The sequence below is a fragment of the Callorhinus ursinus genome, unplaced genomic scaffold, assembly GCF_003265705.2.
Source record: "Callorhinus ursinus isolate GAN/ISIS: 27379988/994484 unplaced genomic scaffold, GSC_fseal_2.0 scaffold2, whole genome shotgun sequence".
Taxonomy (NCBI): Eukaryota; Metazoa; Chordata; class Mammalia; order Carnivora; family Otariidae; genus Callorhinus; species Callorhinus ursinus.
In genome coordinates this window covers 35,456,274-35,483,058 of record NW_027397064.1, presented here as the reverse complement: position 1 = coordinate 35,483,058, position 26,785 = coordinate 35,456,274, and the positions used below count along the sequence as shown (strand labels likewise).

The window sequence follows — 26,785 nt, the reverse complement described above, 5'->3', positions numbered from 1 at the left end:
ATTTAACATCCCTCACCACACAGTTACAGTATTTTTCTTGTGATGAGAACTTTTAAGATCTACTCTCCTAGCAACTTTCAAATTCTGAATGATTTTTTTATTTCTATGAGTGTTTCTGAAACTCAACTCTACTAACACCCTATGATAACAAGTGGTAGAACTCTATAGTATTGAAATATACTTTTCACTTTTAAATATGCTTTATTCAAATTTGGATGGTTAGAGGAAATGCCAGTGACTAAAACCAATGTCAATAATACATTGGTGTCTCATATTTGATGGTAAATATAACCCTTAAACATTGAAAAGTTACAACGAAGGACAAACTGTTCTGTAAACTGGCTATTTAGCACCAAATGAAAAATAGAAAATTTTGTCAGGAACATTTTTGAAATGAACTCTATCTGAGAATGTTCCATTCCTGTTGATATTTTGATTTTTCAGATCAAGTAATTTAAGTAAATATGCAACATTAGTTGAGTGAAAAAAATCATGCATGTATAATTATGCATTCAAAATTGTGCCTAGATTTGAAGGCCTAAAACATTTATCAATTTCTGATGGATACCTTAATAAAGCATCGAGTTATGGGCTTATACCTATGAACTAATTAGGGCATTACGTTCAATCTCTACAATAATACACTGGAAGAGATGGATTAGATACAGGCATTAAAAGAATACGTTTACTTATTCTTCATTACAGACTTTCTTTAGGGACCATGTCAAGCGGTTTTCCTTAAGGAGCACCTCTCGGGAATTCTCACACCAAAAACAACAGTCTATGCTGCTTTAAGTTCAGCCAGATCCTCAGGCCCTGCTGTGTGGGGAGTCTCGCAAGAGAGGATAGAATCCTATCTCAGTCTCCAGGCCCACTTGGTTCTTGGCACCGATGAATTGTATTGTTTTTGAGTGTGAGGTGGACATCTGTCTTAGAGGGACATGTCATTCCTCGGAGGCTGTTGAATAATCGTTAGGTACCTTTTATTCGTATCCACTTCCCTTTGTTCATACTGACGCTTCTAAGGCACAGTAATGTAACAAATTCTCCTGGGATTTATAATAAGCAAAAGCATGTATTACATGCGACAGTTGGGGTTAGTTGAAAAAGGTCATGTTTTTGACTAGAAAAATGGGAGTGTTAATGCTCCTTGTAACTGTATACACAGTAGTGGATCATGAAGGATACAAGCAGAGATTAGTAACATTTAAGTGAGAAACAAGGCCTTTTCCATGAAAACTGTTGACACTATAAAGGAACATCTGTGCTTGTGGACTTGAGGGGAAGTAAGTTGAGAATACAAAGTCTGTCAGTCAGTAAGGTTTCACAACAAACAACCACAGGGTTTGTGCCCTAATGCTGTAAGGGAAAACAGAAATGGCAGCAATCAATGAAACTATAGAAGGAATTGAACATCTGGAGACGTGGGCTTCTGAAGCTGTTACCTGGCTGGGTCTCCTGACCTACATGGATGTAATTTCCGTACAGATGAAAAAAAAATTAAAACAAATGAAATAGTCTTTGATTTTACCTGTGACTGTTGATCTGCAATGAACAGTCAGTAATTTTTATTAGGTTTTAATGGTTTTGCTTCTTGAATGAATCACAGAGATGAAGCATATAGAAAAAGGTATAGGGAGAGAGAATTCTTCACCTTTACTGTTGTTGAATAAACATCATATAAGTAGGTTTGTTTCAGATCTTTAATAAATAACATTTTATTTTATTTTATTTATTTATTTTTTATAAACAATAAACATTTATTATTGCTCACAGCTTCTCTGGGTCAGGAATGTGGACGGCTTAGCTAGACAGTTCTGGCTCAGGGTCTCGTGAAGTTCCAGTCCAGATATCAGCTTGACTGAGGCTGGAGGATCACTTCTAACATGGTTCACTCACATGGTTTGCAAATTGGTGCTGACTGTTGGTGCAAGGCCTCAATTCCTCTCCTTGTGGAATTCTCCACAGGGTTGCTCGTGTGTTCTCAAGATGCAGTAGCTGGATTCCCACAGAGTGAGAAATTCAAGAAATCAAGATGAATGTAACAACACCTGTTATGATCTAGCCTCAGAAGTCACAGTCACCTCTGATTCGTGATTAGCCACACCTAGCAGCTTTGATTCAATATAGAAGGAAATACATAGAGGCATGAAGACCAGGAATCAAGGATCACTGGGAAACATCTGGGAGGCCACCTTCCTAACCACACCCTGTTACACTTCAAATGATCATTATCCCCTAAAATAAACTGAACAAAGTTCAAGTAAAGAAGAAACCATAAATTTAGATTGGTTTAATCAAAACTTCTCTGGGGACTTCTTGATCTTCAAAATTACGTATGTTATCTGGCCCACTCCACATTTGATCCTCATCTACAAATGGGTCCAAGACTATCCTTGAAGGCAGGGCCTACTCCTGATTTTAAGGGTTCTTTCTGGTTCTCAGATTTCTGATTCTACATAATAATCAGAAAATAAAGCTTTGTAAATATCTTTTAGAGTTGGCATTTACACTAAGATGTATAATTCAACAAAAACATTCTAAGGTACATCATTACAAGAATCATCTCTGCTTTATTTATGCTACAATGATTTAAATTGAATACACTTGGGCACAGTAAATATTTGACATGAAAAGTAGTTGTTATCAGAAGAGGCACCAGAAAAATAGCAACTCATCTGACACATAATCACTAGAAAATATTTTTCTGTCCAATCACTTAAGTGTTATAAATCCTGAGAATGTTATACACTGAACAAACTAGGTACTACTTATAATTAAATCTTGCTTGCAAATCATCTGTTAAAAAAATGCCTTGAGGTACAAATCACCTATGTATTAAACATGTCTTTTACATTTTACGAAGAATTTAAACAAAAATATCAAACAATTAAAGTTAAGTGGCTCTTAAAATAGCTATTAGTCAGGCTCAAGAACACACTGTTCCACAATCTCCCGTAAGTTGGGGTTTTCCATTGCAGCTGCCACTCGCTTTTTGTCATTTATCTGCTTGTTGATGTCTTCCTCTGTTGAGTGGATTCCTTCAGAAATGTAGATTTCCAACTTATGTTTAAACGGTAAACACCGCTGAAGTTTTACTCTTAAGCACAGCCCAATAAGGGTTGCCAAAGAGCAGTGAGGTACTGTTGGCGTGAACCTGATAATAACCAAATAGTCTTCTTCGTTTATCTCCTGAACCTCCACACTACTTTCTGTTATCACTTCCAGTTCTTCTAAAGTATTGGGCTTCTCTGGGTCCCGGATAGTTCGAATCAAATCATAAACCTCTAGCGCTTTTTCTTCCATGATCCGGGGCTGCCGGGCAGCTCCCCGCTCAAAGAGGCCGGAGAGCCACAGGACTCTGCTCAGCGTCCAGGAGAGCAGCCCGGACACCCGCTCCATCCTCACGCTCCGCCATCCCCTAATAAATAACATTTTAAGTATATAAATCAGGATATGATATTCTTTAAACTGTGACACAGAGAGGATATTTTGGGGTTGTTTACTATTACTCTTACCATTTTTTTGAATCAATTTCTTCCCAGTTTTTGTTAAAAATTTCAAATCAAAGCCTTGTTAGTTTGAGACAAACATTATTGTCTAGAGGAGGATAAAGAAACCTTTGTCTCAAAAATGAAAACCATAGAATGTGACTCCTTAATCTTGATTTTGCAATTCCAGTTATTTTAGCAGGCATTATAAAATCATTAATCTACTGAAAATCCAGTACTATTCTGGTGAATAAAATGCTTTGCTGTCTATTAGCACTTACAGTGACCCTGCCCCTTATCCACAGGAGATATGTTCAAGGACCCCTAGTGGATGCCTGAAACCACAGATAGTACTGAACCTTATAGATAACTATGTTTGTTCCCATACACACATCCAATAATAAAGTTGAGTTTATACATTAGGTACAGTAAGAGATTAGCAATAATAACTAATAAAAAACAATTGTAGCTACATAGTGTAATGAAAGCTATGTGAATATGGTCTCAAAATATCTTATTGTGCTGTACTCACCCCTCTTCTTCCTGTGATGATTGTGCAATAATAAAATGCCTATATGATGAGATGAAGCGAGGTGAATGATGGAGGCACGGTGACATGGTTGTTAGGTTACTATTGACCTTCTGACAGTATGTCAGAAGGAGGATCATTTACTTCTATGCCTTGTTTAACTGAAAAGTAAAACTGCAGATAAGGGGGACACCCTGCTAGGGAACATGGCAACAGGATCTTGGTGTCACAAAGCCTGCTGATGCCATCTTCTGGGTTCCTGCAGCAAACTTTTACAAACCACACTGTTAGTGACAAGGTCTTTCTAGCACATCTAGGAATAACGGAGTTCTAGGTCGAGCTGTGTAATTTAAGATTTATTTTCCATGACATAAAATTATATGGAGGCTCCATGTGGAAGTTGTATTCATTTTCTTGTCAAATGGCAATGCTTTTTTTTTTTTTAAAGATTTTATTTATTTATTTGACAGAGAGAGACACAGCAAAAGCAGGAACACAAGCAGGGGGAGTGGGAGAGGGAGAGCAGGCTTCTCGCCGAGCAGGGAGCCCGATGTGGGACTCGATCCCAGGACCCTGGGATCATGACCTGAGCCGAAAGCAGATGCTTAACCAACTGAGCCACCCAGGCGCCCAAATGGCAATGCTTTTAACACTATTTTTCTGAAGGCCAGCTTTATAGATTTTGGTCATTTCTTTGATGCTTAGTTTGCACCTTGTCTGGTTTTCATTATCTCAGTAAAGGCTATAGTGTTAAAGATATAATAACTATATATAATTGACATAGTACTTCTTTTTCATATTGCCCTTATCAGCTTCTGTTCCCCTTTGTGGTCTTGGTTATTCAGCATTCTTAATGTTATGTAAAGTTGCTTATTTATTTATTAAATGTTTGTGGATTTTATTTATTTTTTTATTTAGTAATATTTTACACCTAAAGTGGGGCTCAAATTCACAATCCTGAGATCAGAGTCGCATGCTCTACTGATGAACTAGCCAGGCACCCCTGTTTTTCTCTATTTAGAAGCATTTGTTATATGCTTTTCTCGAATTATCAAATTTGATAATTTTTGTCATTGTTTTACTAACTTTATCATTTATAAAAACCTGTATATTAAAAGAGTGATGGAGACAAAGCATTTATTCCAGGCAACATTACTTTTGGGGTTAATGATTATTCAAAGAACTGGCCACTAGGACAGTGCCATAGTAGGTACTTGATCTTTGTATAATCAAATACTCTATTTTGAAATAATATATTGGACATGCATAATAAGAGTCATACTTTCAGAAAGCCCTGGATAGAAACCATGTAGCAAAAGAGCTTGAGATAATAATTTTTATTGAGTCATTTCTTAACGAGTTCTGAGTGAATGATTGCAGTGAGATTTAGCACAAAGGAACCTTCCTCTGCTCAGCAAAACAAATCAATGGTACTAAGAACCTACCCTGAAATGGACTTTCTACACTCTATGCCCATGTTTGCCTGTAGAATATCAGTTATTTTTGCTTTCAAACGAGAAGAGTCATATAAGAGAAGATGTTATTTCTTTTTTTAAGAGAAGATGTCATTTTAGAGAATATTTAGATTGTCACTGGCTTCCTATAATTCAACTAGTTTTCTATCTCTGCCACAGTGTATACATATTGGAGTAGGTTTCCTAAAGAAGATGGCTTTAGTTTAGTGTATTTTATTAAATGGATCACCTTTTATAAATGAGATGCATGTTAAATGCAGACATAAAACTTAATTTGTCAAGAGATATGTGCATGCATACTGTTAGCATTGCCTTTAATTGATTCTTTAGTTGAATTATAAGGTGTTGTAGGGAATGAATGTTTTCTTTATGGATAATAAAATAGCTATTCAGCTTCTAACCAGCTAGGCTTAGGGAGCCACCAGGGAGATCCAATGGTACACAAAGCTTGGGTCAGGCTCCACCCACTTCTCAGCAGTGGATATCAGGACCTCTACCCCCACTGCACCACAGAGTGACTTTAGGTGGGTCACGTGGTATTAATCATAAGTAAGTCATGTCACCTCTTGGTGACTTTACATTACGTAATTTGAGTTTACTATGAGAAAATAACTTTGGAAATTTTAACGGTATAATTCTACAGGTGCAACCTTCCCTTACCTAAAACTTGACGGCAACAGGTATAGTGAGGATACAACCTCCTCCACCTCCTTGAGTTTTGTGTGAAGGGTTAGGCCTTGTATGTGGGGCGTGGGCTTTCTCTAGATGGCCTAACTGCCAAACGGATGTGGATTTGGGCACTGGCACATTGGACAGGATATATTAGATATATGTATATATTATATATTATATATATATATGACCTAAATTTCCATTCCTTGAGCTATCACCATTCCAAGTTAATAAAGCCAGCATTTTTGAGACTAGCTTTCTCCTGGATGATCACTCTTGGCCTCTGCCTGTTGTTCCAGTCTCAGTTGGAGCCAATCTACCCCTCATTTATGCTAGAGTCCTCCTGGCCTTCTTTCCCACCAAAGAACATTATACCTGCTACTCCCTTTTCTTGAAACCCTTTGCTCTCACCCTCATCACTGTCCTCACCATCTTGAAGGCAAAGTAAGACATTCTCCCACGATGGGGCACCTGGGTGGCTCAGTTGGTTTTGTATTTGCCTTCAACACAGGTCGTGATCCCAGGGTCCTGGGCTTGAGCCCCATGTTGGGCTCCCTGCTCAGTGGGGAGTCTGCTTTTCCCTCTTCCTCTGCCCATCCCTCTGCTTGTGCTCTCCCTCTTTCTCTCCCTCTCTTGTTTTCTCTCAAATAAATAAATAAAATCTTAAAAAAAAAAAGACATTCTCTAATCAGAGTTACCAGCAGACATTTGAACAGCTAAATCCAGTAAGCCATCTTAACATCTTATTTTCTGGCACTCACTCCTGTAAGTCTATTCTTTGGCTTCTGTGAGGGGTCACGCTCCTGGTCCTCTTATTCCTCAAACTTTATACTTTAAGTCTTCTCCTCTGCCTAGTCTTTTCACCTAGATGGCCCATAGTCATCTAAAAATTCACCACGGCCCAAAGTAAACCCTGTTTCCCTCCCACTTCACCTCTCCTGATAATCCATATCTCAGCAATATTTTCATTCACTTCTCACTCAAACCAAAAATCTAGGAGTCATCCTAGACCCAGTGAAAGACTTTTGATTTTACCTCCTACTTTTTTGATACCTCTGACCTCTCTCCATTCCTTTTGCTAGTAATCTACCTCAGGCATTCACCATCTCTTTCCTTTAATGCGTCAGTAGTCACCTACGGCACCATCTTCAGTGTTGTCCATCTAGTGCACATCCAGAGTGATCTCTCTGAGATAAAAATTAGACTCTATCAGTTTCTTCAAAACTCTACAATGTCTAGCCCCTAGCATGGAGTGGGTATACTCATTATTGTTGGTTAAATGAATGAATGAAGAATGGAAACCTGAGGCCTCTCAATATCCAAAGTTGGGACTCATTTGGATTCTAGATTATATTGTCCACAGTCCTTGGAAGACTTCATCTATCAACCAAATCTTTTTCTCTGAATTTTGCTTGGAAGTTCATAAAACAAGAATGAATAGTATAGTGTTATAGTTCATAGGTTGTCTATAAGAACAAGATAGAATCCCTATGGTGAAAATAAGATTTATGTGCCTATATTTTTGCTTATCTTTTAATTATAATCTATTAAATTTTTAATGTAAAGACTTTTTTAAGAGAGCTCTTCAAAAATAAGTGTTTCCCTCCTCATACAAAAGAGAGAAGTGAATGTCACTTTAGTGTATCTGCATCTGTATAGATGGATTTCTGCGTTATGAAACAAGGATTCCTTTTAATCAGTCTGACAACTGGTGTTTGGATTGCTATTCTTTAAGGTTTGTAAATTTGTTCTGTTTTAATAAAGAATCATTTTGAAGTGTCCATTTAAGAACAACTTGCCAAAAAAATGAAAAGAATATGTGATGATATAATTTGATGTTTATACATGCTCATCAGGTGAGAAGTAGCAAATGTAGATAGGATATTTCCTTTAGTCTTAAATTTGTATACAATGCTTTAGTTTACTCTTTTTGTGTGTGGTAAAATTTGTGTAACATAAGATTTACCACTTTAACCATTTTTAAATGTACAGCCCTGTGGCATTAGGTACATTCACATGAGTGTGTTGCCTTAGTATACTTTTCTCTAAAATTATTATATCGAAATAATTCAATAGTTTCATTATTGAGACCCAGAAATGCTTGCACTGAATAAGCTGAGTTGCCTCTGCAGCTCATCAGTGTGTTACTGAAGAAAAATGATTTTATTTGTTGAGTGTTTGTTAAGGAACTTGCTGTGTACCCAGCCTTGTTGCGGTCAGAGAACAAATGCCAATGAGAACTTACAGAAACAGGTTTATCAATTTGGCTTATTTGAACTTTTTTTTTTTTTACAAAATAAAACATATTTGGGGAGATATAAAGCTTTTACTGTTGTGTAAGAATCTCATTTAATCATGATTGGTATACTAGTTCTAATACTAGATAAACAGCAATGCTATAGAAAATAATGAATTAAAAAAAAACCAGAAAACAGCATTTGGCCATTTTCTCCTAGTATTTTGAGATTCTTTTTTTTTTTTTAAAGATTTTATTTATTTGTCAGAGAGACGGGGAGAGAGAGCGAGAGCATAAACAGGGGGAGCGGCAGGCAGGCAGAGGGAGAAGCAGGGAGCCTGATGAGGGACCGGATCCCAGGACCCCTGGATCATGACCTGAGCTGAAGGCAGAGGCTTAACCGACTGAGCCCCCCCCAGGCATCCCAAGACTCTTCTTGATTCTGATGATTAAATCCTTTTTATTAAGTATGATTAATTTAAGAAGACAGTATATTCCAAATGTAAAGTGTTATCTGGAAATGTTCAAAGACCATATAGACATAATCTGGTTTATTCGTTTTATTTATTTAACTTGTTTAAATGTGTTCCCTTCCTGTGAAATGATCATTTGGAAACTTGAACATAGAATGTCAGGCAATAGAAAGGATTGAGTTCAAAGCCTGACTAATTCTTGTACCCTGCGGGAAGAGTAAGCTAAACTTTAATTTAGGGGACAGAGGTGCCATTATGTGCTATATCCAACCTAACACATTTTATAAGCTGCTGTAAGAGAAATTTTGTGGGTGACAAGTACTGTAGCCTCTTCCCTTCATTCAGAGTGAGAAAATCTAGTTTTTAAAATAAATGGAAGTGGGATGCCTGGGTGGCTTATTGGTTAAGCATTTACCTTTGGCTCAGGTCATGATCCCAGGGTCCTGGGATCTAGTCCCCCATCAGGCTCCTTGCTCAACTTCTCCCACTGCCTGCCAGTCCCCCTGCTTGTGGTCTCTCTCTTTCTGAAAAATAAATAAATAAATAAATGATATCTTTAAAAAATTTTTTATTGTTATGTTAATCACCATACATTACATCATTAGTTTTTGATGTAGTGTTCCACGATTCATTGTTTGTGCATAACACGCAGTGCTCCACGCAGAATGTGCCCTCTTTAATACCCATCACCAGGCTAACCCATTCCCCCACCCCCCTCCCCTCTAGAACCCTCAGTTTGTTTTTCAGAGTCCATCATCTCTCATGGTTCGTCTCCCCCTCCGATTTACTCCCCTTCATTCTTCCCCTCCTGCTATCTTCTTCTTCTTCTTTTTTTTCTTAACATATATTGCATTATTTGTTTCAGAGGTACAGATCTGTAATTCAACAGTCTTGCACAATTCACAGCGCTCACCATAGCACATACCCTCCCCAATGTCTATCACCCAGCCACCCCATCCCTCCCACACCCCCACCACTCCAGCAACCCTCAGTTTCCTGAGATTAAGAATTCCTCATATCAGTGAGGTCATATGATACATGTCTTTCTCTGATTGACTTATTTCACTCAGCATAACACCCTCCAGTTCCATCCACGTCGTTGCAAATGGCAAGATTTCATTCCTTTTGATGGCTGCATAATATTCCATTGTGTATATATACCACATCTTCGTTATCCATTCATCTGTCGATGGACATCTTGGCTCTTTCCACAGTTTGGCTATTGTGGACATTGCTCCTATAAACATTGGGGTGCACATACCCCTTCGGGTCCCCACATTTGTATCTTTGGGGTAAATACCCAGTAGTGCAATTGCTGGATCGTATGGTAGCTCTATTTTCAACTGTTTGAGGAACCTCCATATTGTTTTCCAGAGGGGTTGCACCAGCTTGCATTCCCACCAACAGTGTAGGAGGCTTCCCCTTTCTCCGCATCCCCGCCAACATCTGTCGTTTCCTGACTTGTTAATTTTAGCCATTCTGACTGGTGCGAAGTGGTATCTCATTGAGCTTTTGATTTGGATTTCCCTGATGCCGAGTGATGTTGGCACTTTTTCATGTGTCTGTTGGCCAAAATAAATGATATCTTTTAAAAAAATAAATGGAAAGTCCTCATACTTTATGATAATCTCCTTATAATAATGACCTTATGACTATAGGAGTCAATTCAATTATCTAGTGAACTGGAAGATGACAAAAGCACACCTGAACTGACAACAAACTTTGGTTTCTCTTGGAAAGTGCCAAAAGCACCTGTCTTTCCATTATATAGATAACTGCAGTGGATTTTCTCTCATTCCATCATCAGATATTTTTTGTATTTATCAACAGGAAGATCTATTACCAACACTTCAATATTTTCATTTGGGGATATCTCCTGTCTGTGTACCTGAACAGTTCCCCTTCTCCACCACCAATCTGCCAAGATCTTCTTGAGGGAAACACAGATGTGAGGCTATGGGCTCGGCAAAGAGGCCGTGGTGGTGATGAAGCTCAGAAGGAGATTTGGAGTTGTCCATCTTCCTTGTCCACTCAATACAATCCCACCCCCCCTTCCCTCTCAGCTTTTCAGAGCTAATGCATAGCATGACCATTGAAAACAAACAGACTTAGAGAAATATCGGAGTCCTGAAACTTTTCCAGCATATTTTGAATAGAAATAATCTTGACTCTAGTCAGTAGCAGACAAGCTAATTATTTGTTCACATGTGTTTTTGCCAGTTTTTGGCTCATTTGGGGGCTTGTAATAATTTTGGAGTTTGTCCTTCGTGAGTTGAAACCTGAGTGTATTTTTTCTGCTAGTTCCATGTTTTAAGGCATTTTGGGATAAGTTTTGTAATCATGTGGGAATTAGAGGTCAAAACAGGAAATAAGCATTTTGGAGCAGGTCAATTCTTTCCTAGGCTACATAGAAAGCATTTATCTCTTGAAGGCTTATCTTACTAGGAGAGAAAGTCTTGATTTAAGGAGATGCCACCACAGAGAAGAGAGGCTTGTAAGAGAGGCTCGTAAGAGAAAGCTCTTCTGATAACAGTATTTTTGTTCTCGTGAACAGTGGTTCAAGTCAAGTGTGAAGTGTTAAGACTGTGAAGGTTGGTGTGGTACCAAACGTCGGGCGTGGGAACTACATACATGCATTTACAGCAACACTAATTTCCCACTTAAGGTTTGTTAGCAACTATTAGAGGTTTTATAATTCTGTTGACAATAATCTTTCTTGGAAGATGACCTGCTTTATATAAAAATAATTTTTTTTGTGAAAGGTCTCATTAGTTTAAAAGCCTAGTCAAATGGTAGCTTTAAAAGCTGAGTCACAGTCTAATTTACTATCACAATTCAGTTTCCCTCTTTATTTTACTTGGTAGAGTAACCTTTTCTCAGCAGTGCCATTAGGTGCCTGCCTTCATGGTGTGGAAAAATACACACATACATCTGAGATTTTTGAGCATGTGGGTTGTGATGAATTTAAATGTGTTCTAATGGTGCAACTGCATATAAACAGCTGAAGATTTATACTTGTTTTTTAACTTAAGGATGAGGAAATTGACTACTATGGGATAATTAAAAATAACAACTCTCTGGAAAAGCAAGAGCTAAATTGTTAAATGCCAGGGCATCAAGAAGCAATATTCTGTAATCTATACAGAATTCTTTTTTATTCTGTAAATAAATTGGGTAATATATATCTTTGTCACTTGAAGATCAGATATATATTTGAGTTAATGAATCATCCCACCAACATTCCATAACTAAAGCAAATTTTGTTTTCTTTTCACGGGTAAGGTTTTAGTCAATTGAATAATAAATCATCCTGCCTTTTCCTGAATCACAGGATAAGGAAGCTCTTATAGGCAGGATCACAATTAAATAAGGCCTTAGGGGAGACAGTCTACCCTGTTTTAAAAGAATGCCAGTGAAGGAGACAGCCCAGACCACTTTGGTCATACTTCTCAGGGCTTAAAATAGCAATATCATGTGTCTGTTTTAAAATATTTTCTGTTTATCGCTGAAGATTTGTCTTAAATGCTCAGAGGTCAAGAATGAATCAACTTCTTGATAACCCCCAATATCCTGGTCAAGTCCTGCAGTGACCAGGTATATGAAGAAATGTACTTCTTTCAAAAAGAGTAACCTTATAAGCATTTACAGTTTACAAAGAATATTCACAAACACTTTTTCTTTTGAGTCTCTCAGCAACACTATTATATAAAAGAATTATTGATTCCTATTGAGAAGCAGAAATTAAGATTCAGAGAGGCTAAGTGACTTACCCAAGGTCATAGATCTACTGAACGGAATAATCACAGCTTGAGACTAGTTAGTTTTGTATAAGGACATTGCCTTTTGCATTCCACACTTCGCTGACTCTTTGACATGCTTATAAAATCAGGCACTGTAAACATGCCTTAAGGTGTGTTTGGGAAATTTGTTCCTGGGAGAATTATCTGAGTCGATGATCTGGTTGTGAGCATTATTAACTTTAATCTATGGTCTGAACAGAAGGAAGTATAAAAAAATATCCAGTTTTAAGTGGCATTGGTCAGATGTTCAGTGTAAATGAATTAGAAGTGATTGAAATAGCGGACAATTTGGGACTAAGTTGACATCTATTATCTTATGAATATAAGGACCAGACCTGTAATTTGAGAAAGACAGTACACCTAAGATACACCTAAGATACACCTAGATACACCTAAGAAGGAAATAGTCTAGATACACCTAAGAAGGAAATACACCTAAGAAGGAAATAGTCACAAGGAATAATTAACCTGCTTAAGGCACACTAATCTGAACAGAGAAGGTCTAATGCCCTGTTAACACTGTTGTTCAGCAAAGGGCGAAGTGGGCTGAGGACACAGATTCTGTGAGAGTAAGATCCAATGACACTTAAAGAGAGGGGGAAAAGGTGAGGTGCAAGTGTTCTCTGTGAAATTCTATGGCAGACAGCTTGGAAATGTAATTTACATTGGGAGAACATTAAAAGTTAGTGGAACCATTTAGATTTCTGTTTGGTTCTATGCTGTGGCTGCTAATAGCATTATACCGAAATGTGGGTATTGATTCTCATAAAGTTCATCCAAACTGTTTACCTTAGTCTGAAAATTTGCTCTAGTTAGAGTCATTTGTCTGTTGTTAGCTCTCAGTCTGACTTTCAAGACACTTACATTCTTCAAAATAGTCTGAGGAAAAAAAGTGACTTTTAGTTAAGGTTTATTGCCAGCCCTTTTTTTTTTAAATTGTTTTTATTAACATATAATGTATTATTTGTTTCAGGGGTACAGGTCTGTGATTCATCAGTCTTACACAATTCACAGTGCTCACCATAGCACATACCATCCCCAGTGTGCATCACCCAGCCACCCCATCCCTCCCACCCCCCTCCACTCCAGCAACCCTCAGTTTGTTTCCTGAGATTAAGAGTCTCTTATGGTTTGTCTCCCTCTCTGGTTTTGTCTTGTTTAATTTTTCCCTCCCTTCCCCTATGATCCTCTGTCTTGTTTCTCAAATTCCTCATGTCAGTGAGATCATATGATACTTGTCTTTCTCTGATTGACTTATTTTGCTTAGCATAATACCCTCTAGTTCCATCCACGTTGTTGCAAATTTCATCTTTTTGATGGCTGTATAATATTCCATTGTGTGTGTGTGTGTGTGTGTGTGTGTGTGTGTGTGTGTGTGTGTGTATACCACATCTTTGTCCATTCATCTGTTGATGGACATCTAGGCTCTTTCCATAGTTTCGCCATTGTGGACATTGCTGCTATAAACATTGGGGCGCACATGCCCCTTCAGATCACTACATTTGTATCTTTGGGGTAAATACCCAGTAGTGCAATTGCTGAGTTGTAGGGTAACTCTATTTTCAACTTTTTGAGGAACTTCCATACTGTTTTCCAGAGTGGTTGCACCAGCTTGCATTACCACCAACAGTAGTAGGGTTCCCCTTTCTCCGCATCCTCCCCAACATCTGTCATTTCCTGACTTGTTAATTTTAGCCATTCTGACTGGTGTGATGTGGTATCTCATTGAGGTTTTGATTTGTATTTCCCTGATGCCAAGGGATGTTTAGCACTTTTTCATGTGTTTGTTGGCCATTTGGATGTCTTCTTTGCAGAAATGTCTGTTCATGTCTTCTGCCCATTTCTTGATTGGATTATTTGTTCTTTGGGTGTTGATTTGATAAATTCTTTATAGATTTTTAGATACTAGCCCTTTATCTGATATGTCATTTGCAAATATCTTCTCCCATTCTGTCTATTGTCTATTGCCAGTCCTTTTTGATGTAAAGCATATGAAGGCAAAAATCTTTTATTTGGACTAGTTTTAAGTTTAAAACTTGAACTGTTGCTTAGTATAAATGAGGAAAACTTTTTAAAGAAATCCAGCATTATTTCTTTCACATATCTGTAGGGATTTGAGCTAGGTTGTTAAAGTACCAACATGTAGAGGTTCTTAGGAAATCTGCTTTAATGAACAGATGAGTGATTTGTAGTTAACTTAATAGTTTATTTTATTTCAAAGAACATGAGGCATTTGAAAAATAAGTTTTTTTTTCTGAACCTAATAATATCAATTTTCTCAGCAATTCTTTTTCTGGAACAGTGAAAATGTGAATTTTAAGCTAGCTTCTAGGTCCAAATAATTATAATATCTGAGTGGAGTCTGAGGAGTTCATAGAGTGTTATCAAATTTGTCTTTTTTCTAAGGAAAATTGATTCATTATTTTCAAATTATTTTACAGGATCCTTCAAACCAAAAATGTGGTGGAAGAAAGAAAACAGTGTCTTTCAGCAGCATGCCATCGGAAAAGAAAATTAGCAGTGCGAGTGACTGCATCAGCTTCATGCAAGCTGGCTGTGAATTGAAGAAGGTCCGGCCAAATTCTCGTATTTATAACCGTTTTTTCACTCTGGACACAGACCTCCAAGCTCTTCGCTGGGAACCTTCCAAGAAAGACCTTGAGAAAGCTAAGCTTGACATTTCTGCTATAAAAGAGATCAGATTGGGGAAGAACACAGAAACATTTAGAAACAATGGCCTCGCTGACCAGATTTGTGAGGACTGTGCCTTTTCTATACTCCATGGGGAAAATTATGAGTCTCTGGACCTAGTTGCCAATTCAGCAGATGTAGCAAATATCTGGGTGTCAGGTTTACGGTACCTGGTTTCTCGAAGTAAGCAACCCCTTGACTTTATGGAGGGCAACCAGAACACACCAAGGTTCATGTGGTTGAAAACAGTGTTTGAAGCGGCAGATGTTGATGGGAATGGGATTATGTTGGAAGACACCTCTGTAGAGTTGATAAAACAACTCAACCCTACCTTGAAGGAATCCAAGATCAGGTTAAAGTTTAAAGAAATCCAGAAGAGCAAAGAAAAACTAACTACACGAGTGACGGAAGAGGAATTTTGTGAGGCTTTTTGTGAACTTTGCACCAGGCCAGAAGTCTATTTCTTACTGGTCCAGATATCTAAGAACAAAGAATATTTGGATGCCAATGATCTCATGCTCTTTTTAGAAGCTGAGCAAGGAGTCACCCATATTACTGAGGATATGTGCTTAGACATTATTCGGAGATATGAACTTTCCGAAGAGGGTCGTCAAAAAGGGTTTCTTGCAATTGATGGCTTTACCCAGTATCTGTTGTCACCAGAATGTGACATTTTTGATCCTGAGCAAAAAAAGGTTGCCCAAGATATGACCCAGCCACTATCTCACTACTACATCAATGCTTCGCACAACACCTATCTCATAGAAGACCAGTTCAGGGGGCCAGCTGATATTAATGGGTACGTTAGAGCTTTGAAAATGGGCTGTCGAAGCATTGAACTTGATGTTAGTGATGGTTCAGACAATGAGCCAATCCTTTGTAATCGAAATAATGTGACGACACATCTTTCTTTTAGAAGTGTCATAGAGGTGATAAATAAATTTGCCTTCATTGCTTCTGAATACCCACTCATTCTTTGCCTGGGAAATCACTGCTCCCTACCACAGCAAAAGATAATGGCTCAACAGATGAAAAAGGTTTTTGGCGATAAGCTCTATACTGAGGCACCTTTGCCATCAGAAACCTACCTCCCATCACCGGAAAAATTGAAAAGAATGATTGTTGTGAAAGGAAAGAAATTGCCTTCTGACCCAGATGTTTTGGAAGGAGAAGTAACAGATGAAGATGAAGAAGCAGAAATGTCTCGAAGGCTGTCGGTAGATTACAATGGCGAGCAGAAACAAATCTTGCTGTGTAGGGAACTCTCCGATTTGGTATCCATCTGCAAGTCTGTTCAGTATAGGGATTTTGAACTGTCTATGAAAAGCCAAAACTATTGGGAAATGTGTTCATTTAGCGAAACAGAGGCCAGCCGAATTGCAAATGAGTACCCAGAGGATTTTGTAAATTATAATAAGAGATTCTTATCGAGAATCTATCCAAGTGCTATGAGGATCGATTCCAGTAACTTGAATCCACAGGACTTTTGGAATTGTGGCTGTCAGATTGTGGCAATGAATTTTCAGACTCCAGGTCCAATGATGGACCTTCACACAGGCTGGTTTCTTCAAAACGGAGGCTGTGGTTATGTTCTAAGGCCATCCATCATGCGAGATGAAGTTTCTTACTTCAGTGCAAACACAAAGGGCATCGTACCTGGGGTGTCTCCTCTTGCTCTTCATATCAAGATCATCAGTGGTCAGAATTTTCCAAAGCCCAAAGGAGCTTGTGCCAAAGGAGATGTCATAGATCCCTATGTTTGTATAGAGATACATGGAATTCCAGCAGACTGTTCAGAACAAAGAACTAAAACTGTCCAACAGAACAGTGATAACCCTATTTTTGATGAAACTTTTGAGTTTCAAGTAAACCTACCTGAGCTGGCCATGATTCGTTTTGTTGTTCTGGATGATGACTACATTGGGGATGAGTTTATAGGACAATATACAATACCGTTTGAATGTTTGCAGCCTGGATATCGGCATGTTCCCCTGCGCTCTTTTGTGGGTGACATCATGGAGCATGTAACCCTTTTTGTCCACATAGCAATAACTAATCGAAGTGGAGGAGGAAAGGCACAGAAGCGCAGCCTGTCAGTGAGAATGGGGAAGAAAGTTCGAGAATATACCATGGTCAGGAATATCGGCCTTAAGACCATAGATGACATCTTTAAAATAGCAGTTCATCCCTTACGAGAAGCCATAGATATGAGAGAAAATATGCAGGTAGGAAAAGTCCCAAGCTCTTCTTCCCTACCCCTACTTCTTCCTACCTCTCCCTTACTGGTGAACACTGTGTTTTACTAGTGATCTGATTCCTCAAAAAATTATCAGAAAAGTTGTATAAACCCATGTACCACTGAATTAAGTATTGCCTGCGATAAAGCAGATATATTTTATGTACCTAATTGTGAATGAATGCTGTGTTAAATTTGGCCTGAACTAAACCAGTTAATATAAATGCTTTATGGATCCATTAAATATCCCTGCCACATAACCAATATGGGGTTGTGTATATGAAACAATGTAAACAAAATGGAATATAAAATATTATATGTATGTGCAATATATATTATATATACAGACAATACTAATTATAAGTATATATGTTAAATATTTGCAGATATGAACATGAAAGGGAATTTGAACTCATAGAAACAAATGTAATGCCTATTAGGTTATTTTAGTTGTTTAAGTGTATGACAACAACAATAATAAATTACTGCCCACAAGAGCAAACACAACTAAACAAACAATAGTCAGCATTTGAACTTGTTGAAAACTATGTAGTCTTCTCTTAGAAAAGTGGTTTAATTGAAAGAACCTGAATTCTGGCTTAAATTCTATCCCCTTGTGATCTTGAGCAAATTATTTCAGATCTCTGATCATCAGTTTTCTCCACATAAGGTAAGAAAAATAGTAATACATCACAGAATTATTATCAGAATTAAATGACAATGTATATAAATTGCCCACTCCTGGCATGTGGAAATTCAACGTTAGTTTCTTTTCCTTCATTAATTCTTGTAATCATAGATGTTTGCCAATTTCTTTCTTGACTGCTATAGAATATATCTATTCTAGGGTCATGTTACTGAGAAACAACCAAACAACAAATACTAAGTTCCTGCAATGTGCAAAGAGGTGTTGGTCGGCAGAAGAAGTAGCAGTCTGAGAACAAAACAAGAGAGGAATATTTTTCAATGCAGTTTATTTGCTCCTTTAGCTAACATTTTAATAGTAATTCTCACCAAACAGTCCCTACTTTCAAGATAGGAAACAAGCTTGAAGAAGTTAAGTGATTTCCCAAATATTGGAGTTAGTAAATAGGAATGTTGGACTTTAAATCCAGAATGGCCTACTACTACCAAAACTCATGATCATTCATGGTTTTTAGTCATGTGATGCTGAATCTCAAACCCATCATTTGGTGAAGACTTTACTTTTACATTATTTCACAGACAAATTCCAGAAAAGACTTAAAATCAATTTTAAATAGCTGAAGTGGTGGAACAGTATGGTACGTAAATCACACATAAATACTTAGATTGTAAGCATTTTATTTGAAGTGGTTGCCTTAGCCACTATTTCAAAAATAGGTTCCAAATATTACCATTTTCTATCTGACTTTTTCTGACATAATTCAAAACTATTATAAATCCCTGTATTAGATTACTTGTACATCATTTCCACATCTTACTTTACATATTAGAAATCAATTTTATTTATTTCTATGTAATTCTTGAAATATATCCTTTACACATACTATGTTTTTAAAATGCATCGTAAGGAGAGTTGGTTATGGATAAAGCTTTTTCCAGGTAATACTGATAATTTATATCACCTTAACATAAAGTCTTTTGGGTTAAGGATTATTTGGAGCCTAATCAGTAGAAAAATGAAATACCATCATTGTTGCTAAATTCATTCGACATATAATAGGTTAGGTACTGCTTGCTGTTAATAAAACATGAAATAGTTATAATTTCTATTTCAAATGAATTTTAAAAGCCTGTAAAACATGGACAAATGTAGCTCTACATGAAATTTGTTTTAGTATGTGCATCTGTCAGGTGCATTTCTGATGGGATGACAAAGAAATACAATTGATGGTTAGTCGAATGCACATCGGTGAGTAATTGCAGCCTGCTACCTTGAGGGGAAAAGCCCAGAGGAGATGTACGCCAATATATAATCACTGGCATGTTTTTATGATCATCATGATACAAATCGAATAAGATATTCACAACCAGCCAAGGCTAATTTGTGTGAATATTCCAATGCTCTGCTTTGAAAAGCACTGTGTAGCCTTGGTTCACAATCAGCTTTGCTTTAATGGCATTTTTGTGGCAGTTGCTAAAAATTGACAAAGATGAAGTATAATAGTGAATTAGTTCTGTGTGCTTTCTTGGTGCACGTTACACTTCTGGTTGATTATAATTCAGTTTCCTCCAAATTACATATGTATCGGACGGTATACTTTTAATGAATATACTTTTGTGTAAATCTAGAAGTGCTGGGGGTGATGTGTCATGTGGCTAGAAGTCTAATTGCATGTTTGCTTCCCCACAGAATGCCATAGTGTCTATTAAGGAACTGTGTGGACTTCCTCCAATTGCCAGTCTGAAACAGTGCCTGTTGACCCTGTCCTCTCGACTCATCACCAGTGATAATACTCCTTCAGTCTCTCTTGTGATGAAAGACAACTTTCCTTATCTGGAGCCTCTGGGGGCAATTCCAGATGTGCAGAAAAAAATGCTGGCTGCTTATGATCTGGTAGGAAATTGTGACTCTAGATTTCTTATCTGTGTGTGTGTGTGTGTTGTGGGGGTAGGGGAAGTCATCTGGCAGGGACTCTTTTGTGGAACTCTAATGAATAAATCACATTGGGAGTAGCAGGCAGAGCCGGCCCGCTCAGCTTCCCTTAAGGCCCAGTGAAGACTTCTGGGGCAATGCTTTGAACCCAGAGCCCCACAAATTACAAACAGAAATTCTCTGCATTAGTAAGGAATGAATTATTAAGTCTTCAAAAATATACACAACTTCTCATCATCTAAATGACTTTGGCTTGCAACATAACCATTTAATTGTGTACCTGTAAGAAATGAACGTATGCTTCTCAGTGCTGCCTTATGATATTTGTGACAAAATATTTCTCTGGAATTTATATTTCTTTTTGTTTTTAAGATTTTATTTTTTTTTGAGAGCGAGAGAGAGAGAGAGCACAGAGCACAAGTAGGGGGAGGGGCAGAGGCAGGGGGAGAAGCAGACTCCCTGCTGAGCAGGGAGCCAGATGCAGGGGCTCTATCCTAGGACCTCGGGTATTATGACCTGAACCAAAGGCAGACCCTTAACCGACTGAGCCACCCAGGCGCCACTGGAATTTGTATTTCTAAGCTAATACTGTTAAATGATTTTTCTGAATGTATAATATAATTTATGTAGTAATTAAGTTTAAGAATAATTATATTTTTGCCTCTTAATTCCATAAAAAATTAAGGAGCAAATGAAAATCTGGAAAAATTTGTAACATATATACCAGATAAAGTGTAACTATCCTTAAAATAGAAAGTGCACTTAAAAATCAGTAAGAAGGGCCACCTGGGTGGCTCAGTCGGTTAAGCAGCTGACTCCTGATTGTGGCTCAGGTCATTATCTCAGGGTCCTGGAATGGAGCCCACTGGGGAGTCTACTTCAGGATTCTCTCTCTCCCTCTGCCCTTCCCCTGCTTGTTCACTCTCTCTCTAAACTAAATAAATTGTTGATGAAAAAGAAATCAGTAAGAAAAAATATGGAGAAAAAAATCTTACATCAATTAGGTCTAAGTACAGCTTGATAAGACAAACAGTGCAACACAATCATGGCTTAAAAATAGTTTTACTCTTTCATATAAAAATCTGGAGACCAACCTTCCAAGATGGAACTTCTGTAAAGTTCTTAGGAACCTAGGCTCCCTCTAGTTTTCTGCTCTACCATCCCTATAGTGTGACCCTTATCCTTATGGTCCAAAATGGCTGCTGAAGCTCCAACCATAACATATGCATTCAACCATCAAGAATGATGAAGAGAAAAAGAGGGCATATCTTTTGCCTTTAAGGACATTTCTCCAAAATAGCATAGATCATTTTTGCTTATATTTCATCAGCCTAGAATTAATACATAGCTACACTTAGCCACAAAGGAGAATGGGAAATGTCTTTATTTCAAGGGGCTATGTGCCCAACTAAAAGTTATCTCTTCTGTTACTAAGAAATAGAGAGAGGAGAGTTATTAGGGGATAACAAATATTCTTTGCTTCAGAGGTGAACAGGAAATTCATGTCTCTCTTCCCCCCTAAAAAAATGAAAATCTAAAAACATATTTAACCTTAAAATAAGTTTTTAATTAAAGATATTAAAGAAATGTAGTAAAATATTCCCTCTCTCATTGGCACTAAAAAATAGTACCTCTGATAGAGAATTTAAGGTAATGGATACTCTCATCCATTTACCTCTACTAGGAAAATAAACTGGCATAATTTGGGGGGAGATAAATTTGGCAATATAATTTAAAATGTTTTTCCCACTTGATTTATACATTTGTTTTCTGAATTTGTTAGGCAATAGTGATGTACATAAACATTTATGTTTAATGTCAACATAGAACTATTAGTTAAATAAAATATAGTAAACCAATATTATAGACTCTTTTGAAGCCATTAAAATCATGCATTAGAAGAATATTTAATGGTATGGAAAACTTCTCATAACATATTTTGTGAAAAAGTCCAGCTACAAAAAAAATATACACTATAGGATTTAAATTGTATTTATATGTATACACATCACACATCTAAACTGTTAGCAGAATATTAATAGTGATTACTTTTAAGTAAGGAGAATGAACTTTACTTTCTTGTTTATGCCTTTCTACTTTTTATTCTCTATTTGCAAAACTCTTTACAATGAACCCAACTAATTTTCATAGTTGAATAAAAAAATAAATCTTAAGCAAGAAAAGAATAATATTTTATCCTTAAAAAAACAACTAGAGGAAAGACATTTGGGATAAACACCCTACAATTGAAAAAAAAAAACCCATAGAATGCATTCTGCTTCTGAATGATCACACCCCTTATAAACTGTACTCCATGGTTGCTGGGGGAAAAGTTCACCTATTACCTATATCTCATTTTTCATGAAATCAATTTTTTCATCATAAAGGTAGGGACTGAAAGCTATTCAGTGAATAGGTATAATTGCCATCTAAGAGGTGAAATTAGGGTACTAGTTGCCATAGATACAGACAGTTGAAATCACTTATTCTTCCAATTCTCTGTGAAGCTAAGAAAGAAAAATCATTCCTTGGGAGGGGAGGCTGGTCCCCTGGAGCTGGGCTTGGAATAAACAGAAGAGTACCTGGTGCACCTGGACTGTGTTTGGCCAATTTCCATTTCACATCCCCAAGTGTCCGATGCTGTTTTGTTTTTTCATTTCTATCTGCTGGAGCCAAATCTGGACATCAGCCTTTTCTCATTTGTATTTTTAAAATGCAGTTTGTAATTACAGGCATAGCATGGTTTTCCCAAACTTAAGTAAAAGGCTACAGTAGAAAGCAGAAGTACTTAAAATGAGATCTTCATTTATAGTTCCCTACAGAAATGATTTTTCATATTGGTCGGGAACTGAGTATAAATATCCCTATGCCAAATGGTAAACTCGGCAGACCTTGCAAGTGATTGAAAACTCTTTTGACAGCTCTGTTGGCTTATTTCTTTTAGTGGGGAAGTGAGTAGGAACTTATACAAGTAATGATGATATTGACCTGAATGTAAAAACATCATTTTTACTTTCGAGGATTTGCATTGTATTGGTTGGCATCTTCAATGCTCTTGTTATATCAGTGTTAATATTTATTTTAAAGAAGACTTCTAAGATATTCTGCAGATCGAGTAATTATTTTATTTTATTTATTATTTATTTATTTTTAAAGATTTTATTTATTTATTTGACAGAGAGGGACAGAGATAACAAGAGAGAGCATGAGTAGGGAGGAGAGGGAGAAAGGCTCCTGGCTGAGCAGGGAGCTGGAGGATTTGAGGATTTGAGGCTTGATCCCAGGACTCTGGGATCATGACCTGGGCCGAAGGCAAACGCTTAACCCAATGAGCTACCCAGGTGCCCCTCGAGAAATCATTTAAGAAAAAAAATTGGATCAAGCAGGATTTTCCTGCTTAAAATCCTACAGTGGCTTCCCATTAAAATAAAATGGAACCTCCTTACTGTGGTCTATGGGGCCATTTATGATCTGGCCTTGCGTACCTATATACCTATCTCACTTACCTCTCCCAGCCTCACCCCCACTCCTGTTCACTACCCGCAACCCCCCCGCCCACTGCTAACCAGCCACATGGACTTTCTTTCTTTCTTCAACTAGACCAAGTTTGTTCCCATCTCTGGGTTATTTTATTTGTGGTTTCCTCTGCCTGAAATGTTCTGTTGCATGAATGGTTGCTTCTTATCTCTTAATTCTTAGCTCAAATATCATATCCTCAGAGACATCTTCCCTAACCACTGTCCCCACCCGTCACTCTACCACATAACCTTGTTTTATTTCCATCACCCTACTTAGCAGTGTTGAAAAATATTTTGCTTGGCTTTCTGTTTAATTTCTATCTTCCTTTCCCCTTCAATTTAAATGTATACTCTATGAGGGCATAGACCCTGTCTGTCTTGCTTACTACTGTTATCTCTCGCATCTAAAACAGTGCTGGCATGTACTGTTACCAGTGAATGTTAGTTGAATAAAAAGTAAATAGAAGCATTAATTGTTGGTGAAAATAGTGTAGATCCGGTGCCATAACTGATGTGTTTATGGTAAATCTTTAAATCTCCTTTGTTTTACCTCTATGACCCCATGCTAACCAAACTGTTCCTTGTCTTAAACATACAGTTAAAAACTCTATAGACTGAGGCAAAACTATGGAGACAGTAAAAAGATCAAGGGGCCAGAGCTGGGGAACAGTGTAGGGGGAGGGAGGGAGGGATGAATAGGAGGAGCACAGAGGATTTTTAGGACACTGAAACTATTCTATATGATCCTGTAATAGTGAATACATGGCATTATGCATTTGTCAAAGCCCGTAGAATATATAATACAAAGAGTTAACCCTAATGTAAACTCTGGACTTTAGCTAATAGTACTATATCAATATTGGCTCATCAATTGTAATAAATATACCACGCTAAAGGAAGATGTTAATAGTAGGAAAACTGGGGATGGGCTTAGAGGGTTTACGGGAATTCTCTGTACTTTCAGCTCAGAGAGCTAAGACTTCTCATAAAAATAAAGTCTAAAAAAATTCCTTGCAGACTATTAATGATAAAAAAAAATATTTGGGTGACTAAGGCAGAAAACAAATCCAGGGTAATGGTGGTAGTAGGGGGGGCAGGTACAGTTTGAATGTTCAACTCAAATCACTTAAATATTTGGATTCCTCAAAAATGGTAATGAACTGTATAGATGCCAACCAAGACGAAAAGTCGTAACCACTAAAAAAATACAGAATACATTTAGAATAAAAAAAAAGACCTGAAGTCATTTCCAAACAGATAAAAATTTGGCTTATTTCAGTATCAAAAGAAACAAATCAGGCAACTAGTAACCTCCATTTACTGAAAGCCAACTTGAGTGTATCCAACAATACTACTTATCAACAGGAAATAAAGTGAAAATATTTTAGAAAACATTGACCCTGAGTTCATCTGCACAGATTTTTTTCTAAACCTGGCTTTTCCCTAATGACCTGAGATGGTTCTCTTCCTTACCAAACACTGGCTAATTTAATATGTGGAAATATTTCCTATTGATGGTCTTAAAAATTTAGTCTTAAAAGTCATTTTAATATTAATATTGCAATTATAATTCTATTATAGTATCTGTGTTGATATCAAGAAATCAAACATCAAATATATCCTTACTAGAGTGGGCTTATTTGCATGGCATAATTTCAGAAGACAGTTTCCCCATAGTACATATCTTATTTAAAACATACATCTTCTGGGGCACCTGGGTGGCTCAGTCGTTAAGCATCTGCCTTCAGCTCAGGTCATGATCCCGGGGTCCTGGGATCGAGCCCTACATCGGGCTCCCTGCTCCGCGGGAAGCCTGCTTCTCCCTCTCCCACTCCCCCTGCTTGTGTTCCCTCTCTCGCTGTGTCTCTCTCTGTCAAATAAATAAATAAAATCTTAAAAAAAAATTTAAAAATTTAAAAAATAAAACATCTTCTATCTGCTCACTGGTACTTGGAAATTCAAAATTACAATCAATTCCTTTGGGTGAAGACTTTTTAATCTCTTTTAAAATGCAAAGAAAAAAAAAATCTCCGTGAATAATAACACATCGGATTATCAGCAATTTGTAGCCTTGAGTGAATTTAACCGATCCTGTCCTACCTAGGATTTTTTTTTTTAAGATTTTATTTATTTGACAGACAGAGACACAGCGAGAGAGGGAACACAAGCAGGGGGAGTGGGAGAGGGAGAAGCAGGCTTCTGCTGAGCAGGGAGCCCGATGCAGGGCTCGATTCCAGGACCCTGGGATCATGACCTGAGCTGAAGGCAGACACTTAACGACTGAGCCACCCAGGGGCCCCCTACCTAGGATTTTTACCTGGGAGAAGGAAGAGATCTTAATGACAGAGTGTTCCCCAAGTCTGGGTTAGGTGAGGGTGAGGTTGCTCAAAGAATTACCATTTTTCCTGAGAAGCACAATCTCCCTTCATACTCCAAATAGGGATGCAGCTATGGAAATGCCTGTCTGATATTCAGGGCAGCAGAAGCAGAGGTGACTTTCCTGATTATCAAATACGTGTCCCAGCCTGAGGAGGGATGTGCCAGCTTCTGAAAAGCACTAAAGCAAACTGGGAACATTTTTAATCAGTAACTGAAGTAAGTAGAATAAGTAGGTCCTAAAAGCAGAAGGTGGGATTGATGCCTCTTTCCCAGACTGAAGACACACAGCAGTGGGCTGTTGGTGTTAGACTCCAGGGACACTACCGTTTGGGTGGCTCCATATTGTCCTTAGGATGGTTTTTCAGAAATTGTATTAAGAATTTCATTTAAAACCAGAGTACCATTTCTAAGTGACCTGTCCCTTTATTGCACTGTGATTTTTGCCTCCCAGGTCTTTGAAAGAGCAGGCTTCACTTCCCCACTCTGGCTTTGCACTTTCTCTAAGAAAATATCCTCCGAAGTAAGCACTGTAGTCATAGAGTCACTCACTGCCCAGCCTTTTAAGGTTGCCAAAGCAGTCTTTTAATTTACAGTTCAATCTTTCTTTCCTTATGTTTTTTCTCATTTGTATCCATTTCCCCTTCCTTCCTTCCTTCCTTCCTTCCTTCCTTCCTTCCTTCCTTCCTTCCTTCCTTCCTTCCTTCCTT

At 37.6% G+C, this 26,785-nt stretch overlaps 1 protein-coding gene and 1 pseudogene across 9 annotated transcripts in view; one reads left to right on the top strand and one right to left on the bottom strand.

Moving 5' to 3' along the window:
* The window catches only part of PLCL1 (phospholipase C like 1 (inactive)), a 336,787-nt gene that overhangs the window by 239,381 nt on the left and 70,621 nt on the right, over positions 1 to 26,785 (top strand). For all 9 annotated transcript variants that reach the window (XM_025894007.2, XM_073880759.1, XM_073880765.1 and 6 more), the window contains exons 2-3: positions 15,118 to 17,592; positions 19,939 to 20,142. In XM_025894007.2, coding sequence (XP_025749792.1) covers positions 15,118 to 17,592; positions 19,939 to 20,142 — 2,679 coding nt within the window. The remainder of the gene's footprint in view (positions 1 to 15,117; positions 17,593 to 19,938; positions 20,143 to 26,785) is intronic.
* On the bottom strand, positions 2,554 to 3,415 carry LOC112840608 (cytosolic iron-sulfur assembly component 2A pseudogene; annotated as a pseudogene).